Source organism: Poecilia mexicana, unplaced genomic scaffold, assembly GCF_051168715.1.
Source record: "Poecilia mexicana isolate PSO_F unplaced genomic scaffold, ASM5116871v1 scaffold_5, whole genome shotgun sequence".
Taxonomy (NCBI): domain Eukaryota; kingdom Metazoa; phylum Chordata; class Actinopteri; order Cyprinodontiformes; family Poeciliidae; genus Poecilia; species Poecilia mexicana.
This window is the reverse complement of record NW_028263374.1, coordinates 18,617,027-18,633,937: the sequence shown is the minus strand read 5'-3', so window position 1 is coordinate 18,633,937 and position 16,911 is coordinate 18,617,027. Positions and strand designations below refer to the sequence as shown.

Genomic DNA, 16,911 nt, shown 5'->3' with positions numbered 1-16,911 from the left:
CACTTTATTTGACGGGGTGTGCATAAGACCGACGTGGCAGTAACATAAACATGACATAACACCTGTTATGAACATGAAGGAGACTTTATGAACGTCTATGGCTGTTGTCATGAAGTGTCATTCAGCAAATAATGACATTTTTAATGCAAAGTGGCATTAAAAGCCCATTAAAAGTGCCCACTTTGCCTTATTTTTTATATAATGACACTTTAATGCAAAGTTGGCACTTTTAATGAACTTTCAATGCAACTTTGCATAAAAAATGTCATTATTTACAGAATGAGACTTCATGACAACTGTCATAAACATTCATAGAGACTTCTTTATGTTATGTCATCTTTATGTTAGTGTCATGTCAGTCATATGCAAACCCCGTCAAATACAGTGTTACTAATTTTTCATACATCTGTTGGAGAATGTGAGAACTTCTGACTCTACCCACCTAGTAGAATAATACTCTTTGTTAGAATTTACCCTCTTTGGTTGCTGAAATGTTTCTTTTTTCGCAGGGGGTTTCATATCTAAACGTAGGCAAATGTGTAAGACTGTCGAACTGATCGCAGATAAACTTCATTTGCATTTTTTTGCTTGTGGTTTTCAAGCTTTTTCTGCTGCCGGCGCAAGCGAAACCTCGATCCGTCCCTCCAGAGACCGTGGGTTTGAGGGGTCGGGGACTTTGTCCGCCCACTCAGCTGCTGTTCCTCCAGACGCAGCAGCCAGCAACCCCCCTACATGAAGACATTCCGGATGTCATCGCAGCTCAGTCTCATCTTTCACTCTCCGTTTTTTCACCCGCTTCCTCCTTCGGCGGCTCAGACCGACTCTCAGTGATGTTCTGCCGAGGCTGAGCCCCGCTGTCACCGTCCCTCCTCCGAGCCTCGCGGTCCCGTTAGCCGGCGATGGTCGCTGATGGTCGGCTGGTTTCCAGAGATGTAGCCGGGGCAGCAACACCTCCGCCACTTGGAAACAGTCCGACATTTTTCTGCGGAAAGTTTTTTCTCTCCTCGGATGGAAGGAGTTTTGAGACAAAGCGGCAAACACGGCGTGGTTTTCTCCTCTGTTCTGGTAAGTTACCTCCTACAGTTTTACCAAGTCTCACATTTAAACCTGAATAGTTACAGATTTGTTCTTGAAGAACTGCTCTTACTAAAGTCTCTCATCAAAGCAGCATTCTTGTATTTTCATTTATGGAAAGCGTGTTGTTTACAGTAATGTTTAGCAGGTTATAGAAGTGACACGTAACTGCATCTGTTTTTCCTTATGAACTTTTTTAATACGTAAGAAATATGGATTGAAAAAAAACGAGAACAGCGTATCCACCAGACTTTTTAGAAACAGCATAAAATCGTCATAATTAATTCATTGTTTCTTGAAGAAACTTGTTTTTCCCGTAAAAAAGAAAGAAAGAAAGAAAGAAAGGAAGAAAAGAAAATAAATCCCCCTTAAACTGAGTAGACTACATTTATTTGGGGAACTAAGATTTAAATATTTGTTTATAAGAAAATGCTTTGCTTTTGTTATTGCTACCTGTACAATTAATAAATGTAACCAAACTATTTTCTTGCATTATTTTCACAATGAATAAAATCTGACCATCCCTCTTCAAAACTGGCAAAACGGGAGAACAGCTTGGTGTGTTGATTTTCCTTATGGAAAATAGAAACTGGAACTGGGACAAGCAAACCTCACTGAGGACGGGTTCAGTTATTTTGCCCCAATGATTTTGTAATTAGTCGAGATTATTTGATCAATACTACCTATTTCTGTCTCTCAACAATTAAAATGAGAGAATTTAGGTTAAATAAACCTTTGTTAAAGGCATTAAAACATTTTGTGTGTCTTTGTTTCTTTGAAATGTGAGTCAGTGTATTTTGTGGAATTGTGATGAATAAATATGAGTTAAACATATTTCTTTCTTTCTTTGTTTCTTCCTTTCTTTTTCTTTCTTTCTCACATCTCTATTTATGTGCCAAACATTATGTAAACACTTCACTTCCTCCACATGTGCTACAGTCATGTTGTTGTGGCTTTATCAAATAAAGAACCAAAAATAAATGTAATAATTTCTTCCCTTTATGATTTGACAAAATTTCGGCAATATTATAAAGATAAAATGAACGTGTTATTCAGGTCCTTGTAGAACAGCTGATCAGTTTTTCCATTAACATAATAAATAGGAAATGTTTTTGGTTTGTGATTCACGTCATCTTATTTGTGAAAGTTTCAGAATGTGAACATCACCTTTAAGAATATCATCACAGGGAGCGTTCACACTCTGGTTTTCTGTCGTGGCTTAAAGCAGAACTTCGTCCTGAGTGGCTTTTCTGATCTCACTGGCTGTTTAATATCAGACTGGGCGGATATTCATCATTTACGGTAAACATTTCTGATCACGTCTTGATAAATTTCTATTAATAGTGTTAAATAAGGAACAAAACTAATAGTATAAATGTAAGTGTTACCTGTATTATTTTCTATCTGTTGCACAGCAAAAAATAAATTTGAAAACATGATCAAATACCGATAAGCAATTCAAATCACAATCCTGAAGAAGCCTGTTTCAAATGGGAATGTTTTTCAAGAACATTATTTATGTTGTCGATCCTATGAATGCTGTCATAAATAGTTTTTTAATCATAAGTTTTATCGTTATCACAATATTATCCCAAAATATTGCGATATAATTCTAAGTCCATGTTGCCCATCCACCCCTATATGAAACAATCGGATGTCTGATAAAAGACAGAGGTTCATTCACTGATTGTACACATTTAATCATATGTATTTTTATTTTTAGTGGCTTTTAGTTTGTAATAAAATGAAAAAGTGCCGCGTTAGTCAGGAATATCCATATCGTCACCTTTAGGGCTCCACCGATTGCAGCTTTCTGGCTCATTGCTGATTACCGATTACTGATCTTTAACAACTTAACCTGCCGATTCTGTTTTTGGTCAGTGCTATTTTTGTTTTTGTCTGAAATGTTGCTAAATACAGCAATAAAGTCGGTGAGTTGGCCACAGGAGGGTGGCTGTTAACTCCAAACGTGCAGACATGACCTGGTGGGTTGGTCTGTCAGTCAGGAGAGGACAGCGGTTGGTTTTTATGCCTTTGCTGAGGGAGATAAGATCGGTGGATAAGATCAGCGTCACATTTAAGAAACGGCCTATTACTGATCTCCCAAAATTAAGGAAATTGGTGTTAATTTATTGGTGCTGTTTATTTATTGGAAATTGGTGCACCTCTGGTCACCTTCCTAAAATGATGGCCTTAGTCATTTTTTACCAAAAGTATTCAAATTCAGAAATACTTTATGAATCCCAAAGGGAAATAAAATGTTGTTGTAACTCATTAATTTAAATTTTTCAAAGAGTTATTGAAGATTGTGTCACTACCTCTTTATTTCTAAAATATGTCTTAGGCAAAAAAAAAAAAATCACCTTTGGCAAAAAATGACGTAAGCCATTATTTTAGGAAGGTGATGATATTACCTTTTTTCATGTTTCCTCTTTTTAATTTTATTTGTATTGTGCACTTCACCAACAAATCAGTTCAAAGTTGGCATTGTTTCAAAAGCAACTCTCAACAGGTGGGTTGTTAGTCTAGATTTAAAGATGTTTCAGCTGTTTTGTGGTTTTCTGGAAGATTGTTCCAGATTTGTGGTGGTGCGTAGAAGCTGAATGCTGCTTCTCCTTGTTTGGTTCTGGTTCTGATGCAGAGCATCCCAGAACCAGAAGGTTGTCTGGAAGGTTGATACAGTTTGCTTCATGTTCCTTGTACCCTTTCTCCCCTCAGTGATGACGTTGGAAGCTCACCTCTGACAGCCACCATGTCTTGGGGGGAGTTCATCGAGCTGCGGGACCTGAACTCCAGCAGAGAGCAGATAGAACTGGCAGGCCCGCGTTCGCCGTGCTCACCCCCACGCCTGGAGCGGACCAACGCCTTGAGGATCAGCCCGGGAAAGGTGCCGGACCTGCTGAGCCGCGTGGGCATCATCCGGGTCCTGAGCAGCTCCCAGGATCCCCAGTTTGTGGAGGAGAAAGGAGAGGGACACAACTTTCAGCCCTGCAGCCACGCTCAGCCAACATGGTGCGACCTGTGCGGCGACTTCATCTGGGGCCTTTACAAGCAGAGCCTGCGGTGTGTCAGTGAGTCCGTTTAAAGTTTTGGTGCATCTGCATGGTCAGGGAGAGCAACGAGATATTTTTCAGACAGTTTGTATGAAATATGTTTTTTTGTTATGACTTTTTAGGTCTGCTAAAAATGTTGTGCTATATGTAGGGCTGGACAATATGTCTGAAAAACCTATCACGATAAAAGCATTTCATATTGATCTATCGATAATTTTTGATTAGTTTTTTGGTTTTAAATATCTGGAATACTTCCAAACTGGTGGTGTGGATTTTCCTGTTTTATCCACAGTTTTCACTCCACACTGTTGTTTTTTATTTTTAAGCAGTTATGAGACCTAGCAGTGAAACCTTAAACTGCTGCTACACCACTTACTCATTAGATTGTTGCTAGGTAACCAAAGAGTGAGTGAGTGAGTGAGTTGCTAGGTAACCAAAGAATGACCGAGTTAGTTAATGCCACCCACTCTGCTTAGCTCACAATGAGAGGTTGAGCAGCCAAAGCCTTTTCTCTGCCTACATCTCCCAGAAAGCTGTTCTGGATCAGAGTTCAGTGAAATTATTGAAAACTCTATCAAGCGTATCACATGTTTATCACAATGTATATTGTTACTGATTTATTGTCCAGCCCTCGGTACACAAAATAAAAACTCAGAACAAGAATAAAAACCTTACAGTGTACTATCAGTACAATGAGGTAACTTAAACTGAGGAAAATGCCATTAATTCTGCAGATTTAGCTTTAAACGGCCCCAGACTCTCAACACTTATCTTTGTTGTTTTATGTCATGTCAACAAGACGGCATGCTTTTACATCTGTACAAAACACAATGTGTGACAGGAATACTAACAGCACATTCCCCTAACCAGGGGTGCTCAAGTCCAGTCCTCGAGAGCGACCATCCTGCAACTTTTAGATGCATCCTTACTCCAACAGACTGGGATCAAATGGCTGAATTCCCTCACCAGCAGCCATTCGGCTCTGAACAGGCCTGGAAACGAGCCATTCATTTGATACAGCTGTGTTGGAGTAAGGATGCATCTGAAAGTTGCAGGATGGTCGCTCTCGAGGACTGAACTTGAGCACCCCAGCCCTAAAATCACCTTCCCTACTGTGAAGCATGGTGGTGGCAGGATTATGCTGTGTTGCAAGGTCAGGGAGGGTGGTCAGAGTTGACAGGAAGACAGATTTAGTTTTAAGTTGTGATGCATATATTACTACCTCGTGTGTTCAATAGGGCTGATTGCATTAATCGTAATGAATCAATTATTGAAATAATTCTCAACTAATTTAATAATCATAATTAGTAATTGTTTACTAGAGTATACCAACTCGAAAAAGGTCAATTTCTGAAAGGAAAACATATTCAGAGCAGTATTTAACTAAGCCAAACATTTAAGGTAAAGAAAACTTTATTTGTCTGTAAATATGTTCTATTTCCTTAAGTGACATAGTTTTTACTTCACCAGGGTCGAATTATATACATAAAAAAATCCTATTACGTAGCTTTTGCTATTCAAATATTAATCGGTTAATCAAAAATAATAATAATCAGCAGATTAGCCTTACACTGTGCTGATGTTAAGTTAAGCTGAAAGGTTGAGTTTTTTACCTGCAGATGATCCTTTGCTACGCTAAAGGATGCTATGTTACTGCATTTCAGTCAATAAAATATGTATTTTTTTTACTTTAAAAAAATAATTATTTGTAATTTTTTAGGTTTTATCATATCTCATAAAATACACTTATGTGGATTAAAGAGAAATCTGTAGAATGTGACCATTTTTATACGAATAATTGATTAATCGTCACAATGATTGATTAATCTACAGAATAATCGATTACTAAAATAATCGTTACTTGTATTTCTAGTGTTCAGAAACAACAAAGAGAGCAAGGATGAGCGTTCCTTACAGAAACATGCTAACACTAACCTTTGTGCTTGTTTTGGTTTGAATAGTGGTTTAAAGTAGGCTGTTTCTAGCACACCGTAGGTAGTTTGTTGCTCTGGTCATAATCAAAACAGCAAACCTAGTTCCTTTATTGCTCACTGAGCTTCGCAGAACTTTCCTTCCGGCGTCTGAAAGCGCCTGAACAGAAGAAAGCAGCTGTGGTTTGTGCTTAATCTAACGTGTCCAACCATACTCTTTTATCTTTCGTCTAAATATAACCTCCCTTTATTCATTTCTAACAACTACAGTAACTCTTCTGAGTACTCAAGTAACAGTAGCACTACTTCAACATATCTTTACTCAAGTAAAACTAAAAAGTAGCCATCCAAGAAAGCGTTAACTAGATTTTATGACGTGATTATTTAAACCAGGATTGTCCAAAGTGTGGCTAGGGGGTCATACTTTACTTTTTTTTTTGTCAAAAAGTTAATTTCTCATGACATTCAAGTTGTGTTACGCTGCCCTTGACAGTTGGTGGTTACCATAGCAACCAGTAACTGACATCTCGTACCTGTTTTTATTTTTCTGTGGCCGTTTGTAACTGTAATTCAGAAGCTGCTGGACCGATGTTGACCACCAACTTTATTTTCTCTCTTGCTATAGTTAGAGGTGAGCAAAGTACCCAAAAATTGTACTTAACACTTTTCAACATATTTTTACTAAAGTAAAAATACTTTAGTATTTTTAGTAAATAAAAAATGTTTTATTTTACTAAAGTAAAAATAAAACATAGCCATCCAAGAAATTACTCAAGCAAGAGTAAAAAAGTATTTCATAAAAAGTCTACTCCGGTACTGAGTATATTTTCAAATTCTCAGTCATTTAATATTTAAAAATTACATAATCAGATGGACTAAAATATAAAGTTAAGTTGACAATTTGGCATTTTAAGGATGAAAATGACAATACTTTATATACAGTAGGTAAAAAAAGAAAAAATGAAACTAACAAAAACTGCAGGTGTATGTCACTGTCTGGTGAATTTTTGGTTAAAACATGTTTGTTCTTCATTCAGTGAAATTGCTCACAGTGGGTAGAAAATCCAGAAATTTTATTCAAATCAGACTAGCGGTACTTTACAATAAAATTACTCAAGTACAGTGTAGTAAAATTACTCCTAAAACATTTTTGTTTTTCAAAAGAGTTATTCAAGTAAATGTAAAACTCTGCTTATAAGTAGAGTAATACCAACACTCATGGCCCACCAAATTGCAAGCATAACCTGAGATTTTTCTTGATAGTTTTTGTATTCTTAGGTGTGTGTGTCCTGAACTTATTAAACTTTGTGAATGTGCAGATTGCAGATTCACGTGCCACTATCGCTGCCGTGCGCTGATTCGGCTGGACTGCAGCTGGGAGCGAGGCTCTACGGCGGACCTCACCGCTGTCGTGGAGCACACAATCGAGACCGACACGAATGTGGTGAGCCCTCTCGTGTTTCACTGCAATGTCTTTCTTAGCTTTGTTTGTGGAAGTGAGCACTGCCCACAGGCAAGACTCTAGTAGGCACTGTTTCTTCTTATTTATGGACATCATATCAGGACTTCTCTATAAGCCTCTCATATGGCAGGGCTGGATTGCTTTAAATAGACCTGCTTTACAACCAAAAACAGGAACCATTTCTTTAGTGCAATAAAAAATATTGGTTTCCTTATTTAACCAAAGGTCGGTAAGTTTATTTATATCAACACACCGTTTTGCTTGAAAGCTGCATCTCAAGATGGTTTGCAATTAACAGCAGCAGCTCTGACAAGAGAAGTCAGATGTTTCAAATGGGAAATTTGTTACCAAAAAATTACCTTGTGCAAAAATCTGGGTCAGTGGTTTTAAATGAGAACCCAAATCTGTGGGGAAAAATCTGAGCACATTAAAATTTTTATGTGGCAATCAGTTCTAATTCTTTGTTTGCTTGAAGAGTGTTTTATAAATTACCTGCAATGTGTGGAAACAGTTGGTCTTTTCCTGCTGAGTGCGTTTTCCACCATTACATCATCTTTTTTTCTGTCTTATGTTTTGCCCAACAGATTTTTTTTTTTTGCTCTTAGAAAACACAAAATTAGCTGCAGATATCTTTACAGAAATAAAGTCATAGGTTTTAACCCATTTGTTTCCAGGTACAGAACCACATACACTAGTAAAAGAAAGGTAAGAAAAGTAGTTGGATGAAAAGTATCGTTTATATGCTCTTTCACAGTACTAAATAATCTGTAAATAAACTAAATAAAAATAAAAACACTGACAGGCCACGCTTACTGACTTACATAATCTATAAGTTGCATAGGTGAGGTCTGCCTTGTGTCAAGGAAGATTGTGGAAGATTTCTGGGTGCAACATAGCTCTAATTTATACTAGGAAGTCAGATGATGTGTTTCTAAACAATGCTTCTTTCTACATTTCCTTTTCCTCGCTTCAGTTTTAAACAGAAATACACAACCACCTTCTCAGCTGCTGACAAAAATTATACAGATAAATGCAAGAAAAACCTTCCAACCTGGAATACCTTTAGTGCTATTGGTTCTGCTCAGTTCTGACACAAACTGGTGTAGAGGGGACATTATCAATCAATTGATCAGTTAATCAAGTTAATTTGTATGGCACATTTCAGCAACAAGGCAGTTCAAAGTGCTTCAGATCATAAAAAGAGTACCATGTTGAAGAATACAAACCACAAACTGTAATAATATAAAATAATAATAGTAATATTACTAATACTATTGATAGTAGTAGTATTAGTACTTCAGATTACATAGACTTTTTGATAAGACCAAGACCACTTATGTTAAGAGGAAATGAAATATGTTCCTACTTCTGTTTATATATTGCTTTTATTCAGTTTTGTCAATCATTCACATATCCGCATGCTAACACATTTTTTATTATTCCTGCTGCTATCAAAGTAACATTGATTATTCAGGAAAGCAAAATGTAGTAACACCTCTTCAGTGAGCTTAGCGGCAGAGCTCAGAAACAGGTGGGGGAGGGAGAGCACTGCTCTACTTTATATTTAATGCTGCTGGGAAAAACCCAACTCAGTTTTCTCTGGCTTCTCATGAAAAGGACAAAACCAAAAGGACAAAATGAGGAGGTGGAGAAGATTGATCTTTTCACAGGTCATCTGTCTCATGTTATACTGTCACAGTATAGTGACAGTTTCAACAACTAAAAACACATTTTTATAAAAGTTAAATAAAATACTGCAGCTTTAAGGGTGTTTTGGTTGAAAGTAAAGTCAGTTTTAGTTTAAAGGAAGGGTACTTCCAGATGACCTTTTTTGTTATTCTATTAATTTTATGAGGATGTGAAGTTTGAAGTAGGTGCTGGAAATGAACTTCTTCTGAGAGTCCATCTGGTGATATTACGTTGCCGTAAAGACAGAAGAACATGTTTAATTTAGGTTGTTTCACTCGTTTCACATTGTAGACATTGAGGCAAAAGATCAGAAAAACCTTTTGGAGTTGGCTTTCTGGCCAGTCGTGTATTTAATGTTAGAGGTTACTAGATACCAATTTAGTGATAACCGTATACAAAAAGTTATACATCCTGACCAAAGTTGCACTCATTTAAAATAATAAATCTAAATTAGGTTTCCCTGATTTTCTGAGCAGGAACTGCAACTTGACCAGACTTACAGCTGAAACTTAAACGGGAACTTTGTTGGTCTTACTTCCCTCTTCAAACAGTCCAAACTTGGTACTTGTTTTCTTGACGACACTTCTCCACTAATAGATGCAAAGCTCTGAATTTGCATCTTTGGCTCTAGCAACAAGAGCTTTTTAAAACTCAGGTTTTAAATCAAACATTCATTGACTCCCACTGTTTCTTTTCAAACAGATTTGTTTTTCATTCTTTTTAAATTTGCATTGAAGATAATAACCATGTGACAACAGCCCGGTGTGAATTAATGGCGGAGTGCATTTTTTAAAAATTTGGTCTAGAAAGCTCACATGCTGTCCAGGCTGTGGCCATGGTAACCCCCATCATCACATAACATTCAGGAGGTGGGAGAGGAGGAGGAGGGGAATCCTTCCTCCTCCTCCATGTGGGATGTTCAACCTCTGGCTTTAGCTCAAACTCACATTAGTACAGAGGGAAAATGATGGTAAGTTAAACTAAATCTGAAGTAGTTGGCTAATTTAAAAAATAGACAACTACTTCTTAAGACATAGGAGGAAAATTAGTATTTGTCATATGAACTTTTAGTTATTTGGATGTGATTTTGTCTATAAAATTTGGTCAAAATAAGTTATTTAATATAAAAGGCTATAAAAGCCAATCATTTTTGCTTTTAACTGCACATATGAAATACACTTATAATCAAACAGTTGATTTATTGATTTCTTTTTAAAAGGATTTCACAAAGAGTGATATTTAGGGTGTTTCTTTTTTGTGGTAACCATGTTTTATAACAAATTTTAGCTAACGGCTAATTTGAATACTGCCTTATTAGGTAAGGAAGTAAAGTCTTTACCGTTCTTGTACATTTCCATAAAGCTTACACAAGCACAGTCCTGTCCTCAGTTATATTAACACAAGAAATACAACAGCTGTAACAAAACTCATGAGTGGGCTTTCTTTCGCAATCATTTTGAAGCTTTATTTATCTCCATTTGCTTGTATGCAATTTTTCCTTCCACTAAGCCTTACCCTAGAATAGACAGCACACCTTCTCTAGCAGTCCTTATGGAGGGTGTTAGTCATTGACATCTGGACTACCTTCAAGGCCGTAACATAATATTTCTATTATATATTTGAAATTGGCCTTATGCAAAATAATTTTTTTCTTAGTAATTCTACATTTGGTTTTCAAAACCTGTGCCTAATGTCACTCAATGACTCAGTAAAATATGTCACCCTCACTTTTTGATCTTAATTACTTTAAACAAATGAGATTTTGATTATAAGAAGGGACAGAGCTTCTTGAGGAGGTTTAGATCCTTAAGGTTTCACCAAAATGTTTCATGTATTCTATAAGTTTGAAGTGGAGAGTGCACTGCACCATGAGAACCAGGGACTTAAAAAGGATTAACGATCTAATAAAGCAGCCTGGTTTTGTTCTGGGGATTGCTCTAGAACCTAAGGAGATTATTGTGCAATGTTATGGACAATCCTGAGCATCCCCTATATAAGACTAGTAGTCTTATATTATTCAACCATGTTTTTCAGTCAGAGGCTTCATTAGAATCCCTGTAATACAGTCCGCTACAGGAAACCTTTCTCGTCCACAGCCATCAGCATCTTTGAAGAAAATTGTGTAATATGAGACCATATACCATCTAATCATAAAGTATTCATCTTTATGATCAGAGATAAAGTATTCCTGATTATGAAATATTTTATTTAAATTATAACCCAACTCTGTTAAGACCAGAGTTGGGTTGTAATTACTCAGTTACATTTACTTAACCATTTGAGTATTGTCACTATGCTGTACTTTGTATTTTTACTTGAGTAATTTTTATTATCATATATCACTACTCTTACTTGAGTAAAATTTCTGGGTACTCTACCCAAGGTGAGTAGCTTCACTGATTGAAGAACAAGCTTGTTTTTAACAAAATAAAAATCACCAGTTAATCTGCAGTTTTTGTTGAAGTTTCAAAAAATTATTTGGAAAAGTGTTTCTTTTACATTATTATTTTTTTTAGTAATTTTGGTATTTATATAAATAATTTTCTTTCTGATCTTTAAAACACCTAAATTTCTACATATCTTTATATTTTGGTCCGTCTGATTGTGTAATTTTTAAGCATTAAATGATGTGGTCATTTAATCAGTAATTAAAGGCTTTTTACCAGATACGTTTTCTTCTTCTTGGACGACTAGTTTTTACTCTTACTTCAATAAAACTGTGCAGAAGTAGGCTACTCTACCCACCTCTGGTTAAAACCAAACCAGTTTCATTATTTGCGGGTGGGGGGACGCATGGTGGGCTCTCCGGCATTTCCGTCCAATCCGGCGTTTTGTGTATTTCTAAACTGGAAACCAACGGCCTGGGTGGGGCCTCGGCGGGGGCACGGAAGCGCGGCAGGCGGGGCCGAGAGCTCCACACATCCTGTTTCACACACACTGGAAACGTGGCCGGTAGTTGAGAGCTACAGAGAGGAAGAGGGAGGAGAAAAACTGGGTGAGACTGCGCGGTTTGTTGTTGGGCGTTCATACAGACGTTTTATCGTGCGCGAGATAACCGTTGGAAGTCTTCAACAGTGACCGTTACTTAGCATCGGCTAACAACCTCTTTCGCCAATTTTGTGTCGGTAAATCACTCAGAAGGTCGTTTAAAGTTTAGTTTTGAAAAGTGAGTTGATTATTATTATTATTATTAGCGATAAGAACCATGGCAAGCGAGGCGAGCAGCTCGGACAAGACTCCCTCCTTCGAGATGACCTGGGGCAGCTCCACCAGCAGCGGCTACTGCAGCGAGGAGGACTCGGACTCCGAGTTCGAGCAGTACTTCACCGCTCGGACGTCCTTCTTCCCCAAACCCCGAAAACCCACCGTTACTAATGACGTTAAGAAGGTGAGACGGAGAGAAAAGTAAAACAGAACAATGCTTCATGAAAGTTTTTGGAAAGGAGAAGTGAGAGCAGGCCGGGTCGGGTGGTTAACTCTCGCGTTGTTTCATTTATATGTCTTCTGTTCTCATCAAATAGAGGCGAATTCATAATTTAAAAAGTTGTTGACATGGTGAGAATTTGCACAGCCTGTTCTGTTTCTACCTTTAATTATCATATGTTAGCTCCAGGGAACCCCAGCAGGCCTGATTCTTGCCAAGCAAGTTTCCTGGTTCTGGGTGGAGTTCTGCTTCCTCTATTTTCTGGTTTCAGCACTCAGAAACTTTATTCTTTTATCTAATTTTTAGTAATAAAAAAAAGTTTGTAGAGCACAAAACACTAAAATTCCAGTAGGGTTTGCTTTCTTTTTCGTTATTACAATTCCAGGCTCACTGGTGCATTCTTCTTGAAATCAGCCCACATGTTATGTTCTTGTGACGCAGATTTGGTTCTCAAGTTTCCAGCCCAACACCCACCATTCATTGTCATCTGGACTCTCTGGTTTTTGGCAAATTTCACAATTCTAAGTGACTCATGAAACCTGATGGTTTTAATCAGTATCTCTATCTTTTAGTCACACGCCCGCACTGGGGTGTCCGATTCTGTCTTGATGAGAAACAGATTAAGTTTACAGTAAACATACATCGTCTTGTCTTGCGGAGGCCCCTGTTTATGTTGTTGGCACTCCTTATGCAGGCATGTGGAGGCACAGCTTTATTGCATCTTCCTTAACACAGGTACATTGCAAAATGCCAGTTTCCGCTGACTCACTGATTTACTGACTCATTAGGAACAACATGTTAACTCTCCATCTAGGAGTATTACTATTGATCTCCCACTTGACATTGATTTATGTGCTGCAAATTACTTTTTAAATAAATAAATTAAGAGGTTAAATTTTGAGCAGAAATGACAATTTAGGGGTGGATTTCTAATTTTCAATTCATTGGCAAGCCAAACACTGAAACATCTGTGGGTTTTTAGTTCTAAAAGGTAGCAGCATTTGCTACCTGCATGCACTTCAGATCAGATTAAAGGTATGCATAAAGAGGCATAATCTTGTACTTTTCTGCTGAACATTTCTTCCTCTTTTTTTATGTTATCTTCCATTTCAAAAATCAACTGAATCTACAGGACAACAGAAATGGATATCTGTTAGAAAAAGCCATTTTTGGTGCTTTTCTAAGTACAGATACATGGATTTAACTCTTCTGACCTCTCATCTGTAACGACTGCTCAGTAAATGTTGCATAGTGTGACTAGCAGGAATTTGTGCCTCAACACCAGGCCAAATTAGGCTGCTGGTCGTCTACTTGCCAGAGGCCAAATGTGCAGCATGACTGCAACATGACTGTAGGTGTGTAGTTTGTCGGGCAGCTGACCTAATAGGATGTGGCTTGAAACAAGGGCTAGCTTTGTCTCGTTGTGGGAGTCTGAAGTTGAGTGTGTGTGGGGGGGGGCAGAGGCTATTTTTACATGAACACCAGCCTGAGGAATGCAATGCTGTTGGTCGCAGTCGTTGCACAGCTGCAAGTTATTCCCCCTCCCTTCTTCCTCATCCTCCCTGCCAGCCTCCCTTCCTCCTCCCTTCAGCTCTCCTACGCAGAGGGATCAGAGGAGTTAAGCAGGACTAGTCAGGGCTGACATCATCATGTTTCCCTTTGCTGCGTTGTCAGGAAGTTGAGTCTGATGCAACTTGTGTGAACCCATAGGGGGAAATTCATAACATGTTAGGAAAACAACAATGATGGAGTTGCTTTAGGTTTAGTAAGTTCCTCTGTCTGTAAAATCCTGTGTGAAATTAATTTACAGTCTTTTGTGTATGGATTAGAAGAATTACGTTTTCGTGTCATATTTTATACTATTTGGAAGAAAACAGACACACACACACACACATGTATATATATATATATATATATATATATATATATATAAATCTCTCATGATTGTATTTCTGACTGCTGTAATTTTTTTCTCACTTTGAAATTTTTTTATATGAACAATTTTAAATACAACATCAATAAAATATGCTCAACAATAAATAATTTCATTTTTAGGTGGCAAAATTTTAGACATCTGATTTATTTATTTTGCTTTCATCATGTATAGTTTCTACTTAAAGATAGTAGTGTTTTAAAGAAACAGCGCCACCTGGTGCATCATCAATGTAACTCCTCTCTGTCCTTTCTAGGATGAACAAATCCAATGTGAGAAACAGGAGCTAACAACTGCTGAAATTCTGCAGAAAGTGAAGGAATACAACTCCCAGATCAATAGCAATCTGTTCATGAACATGGTGAGTAGTTATCTAAAACTAATTTTTAGCAGAAAGGCTTTTTTGTTTGGGTGTAATGTTTTTATATATATATATATATATATATATATATTTTAACAGAACAAGGATGGGTCCTACACTGGTTTTGTGAAGGTTCAATTCAAGCTAGCACGCCCCGTGTCGGTCCCAGCGTCAAAAAAAGGAGTTGCTGATGCTGGAGGGAAGCGAGCCAGCGGAGTGAAGCGTCGCACCTCCTTCTACCTGCCAAAGGACGCCTCCAAGCATTTGCACATAAGCTCCCGTACTTCTGCTCGCGAGGTCATTGAGGCTCTGCTGAAGAAGTTTACTGTGGTAGACAATCCCGGCAAGTTTGCACTGTTTGAGCGCAGCGAGCGCCATGACCAAGGTAGTGTTTCTTTAAAAAGAAAAGAAAAATCTGATCCTATTTTGCTCTTTCAGAAAATAATCATTTCCATTTTGCCTCCTCCAGTTTATGTTCGCAAGCTCTCTGACGACGAGCGTCCTCTTCGTTTACGCCTGAATGCTGGACCCAACGAGAAGCTCCTCAGTTTTGTTCTCAAAGAAAATGAAACTGGTGAAGTGAATGTAAGCGAAGCATCTGCTTAAAAGAACCAAATCCAAACTTCTAATGAATCTTACAGGCATTCACATGTCCTTTCCCCGTCTTTTGCAGTGGCATGCTTTCTCCATGCCTGAGCTGAAGAACTTCCTGCTCATCCTGCAACGTGAGGAAGAGGAGCACGTCAAGCAAATCGTACAGCGATACACTTTGGCTCGCACCAAGATGCTGGAGGCGCTGTCCGGCTCGACCCCCGGCTGAAACTCCTCTGCGCACGGAGTTTGATGTGCAGCAGCCTGACTGGTCAGCTGTGGCCGGACGCTGCTCCATTCAAAGACTCCGGAGAAAACAGCAGAAGAAAAAACACCTCTTGGTTGAACGAGAGTGTGAGATAGGGCGCAAGACTATGAGAGAGTAAGAGCTAGCGCGTATGTTGGTGTGAAATGATGCGAGAGATGAGAAGTGCCTTACACCTGGAGAGTCTGATGTGCCTGAGAGAATGAGTTGAGCGGACTGAGACTGGCAGACGGGACAGTGACGTTCTGCAACGGGTGCCGTCTGATTATTCTGGACCTCAGCTGACAGATTTTATCTTAAAAAGCAATGCAGCTTCTTTTTAAATCCTGTGAAAACTTAACAGCTTTATTTTACTGTAACGGAGCCATTCCTAAAAACAAACAACTAAATTGACATGTTCTTAAAGGATAAAATTCCCCTTTTTTTGCCCTCTGTTAATTTTTATTTCAAATGCCCTAAAAATCTTAGATTTTATCAAAATTTCTGGATTGTAATTCTTCATTAAAAAAAAAAAAAATCCCTTTTCTGTAGCTGAAAGGTATTTGAATTTTCATTGCATCCAAGTCTGAAGAGCTGCCATGTCCACTCCACACCCCTGATGGGTGCAACTCTTTACTTGGCGGTCACTTTGTGAGTATGACTGACGTATGGACATTTGTATGAGATTATGAATGTCAGAGAGCTGTGTCACAGGTCACGCTGCGTGACTGGATTTATGAATGACTGTTGCCATACTTGTGTTTAACTGGACGCTGCTTATCATTCCTTTTATATTTGTGTTTTTCTCTGTTAATCACTAAAATGTTTGTCTTCTGTTTTCTTCCATTTTTCCTGCACTTTTCCTGTTTTAAATGTAGCAGTCTTATGGATGTGTGGCAGACGTGCACAGCATTTAATAAAAATAACAAACTAAGCGGTGGTTTTCTTTGAGAGACAAGAATGGGTAAGACAACTCCTGAAGGGAAATGCTGATCAACAAACTAAGTAGGAATTACGTTCCTTTTTTAAAAAGATTTTTGTCATAAGCAAATATATACTGACAGTAACAGAAGGATAATAAAGTGTAGAAAGTTTCTTTAAGATGTACTGATGGGGTGGATGGTAATGTTTTTTTTGTATTTTAATATC

The 16,911-nt window shown here is 38.0% G+C and overlaps 1 protein-coding gene across 3 annotated transcripts; it reads left to right on the top strand.

The window, feature by feature from the left end:
• Window positions 1-741: 741 nt before the first annotated feature.
• LOC106925011 (ras association domain-containing protein 1) lies at window positions 742-16,696 on the top strand. Of its 3 annotated transcripts, none has more exons than XM_088005688.1 (8): window positions 742-1,065; window positions 2,303-2,376; window positions 3,793-4,145; window positions 7,378-7,502; window positions 14,823-14,927; window positions 15,027-15,312; window positions 15,397-15,512; window positions 15,601-16,696. In XM_088005688.1, exons 1-8 carry the CDS (start codon window positions 1,009-1,011, stop codon window positions 15,745-15,747), a joined length of 1,263 nt encoding a protein of 420 aa, XP_087861814.1. In that variant the 5' UTR covers window positions 742-1,008; the 3' UTR covers window positions 15,748-16,696. The 3 variants fall into 3 exon arrangements, with proteins under 3 accessions (XP_087861814.1, XP_014854508.1, XP_087861815.1); XM_088005689.1 differs by lacking the exon at window positions 742-1,065 and adding an exon at window positions 12,404-12,597 and having other exon boundaries at window positions 2,300-2,376; window positions 3,793-4,137; XM_014999022.2 differs by lacking the exon at window positions 2,303-2,376 and having other exon boundaries at window positions 743-1,065.
• Window positions 16,697-16,911: the final 215 nt, after the last annotated feature.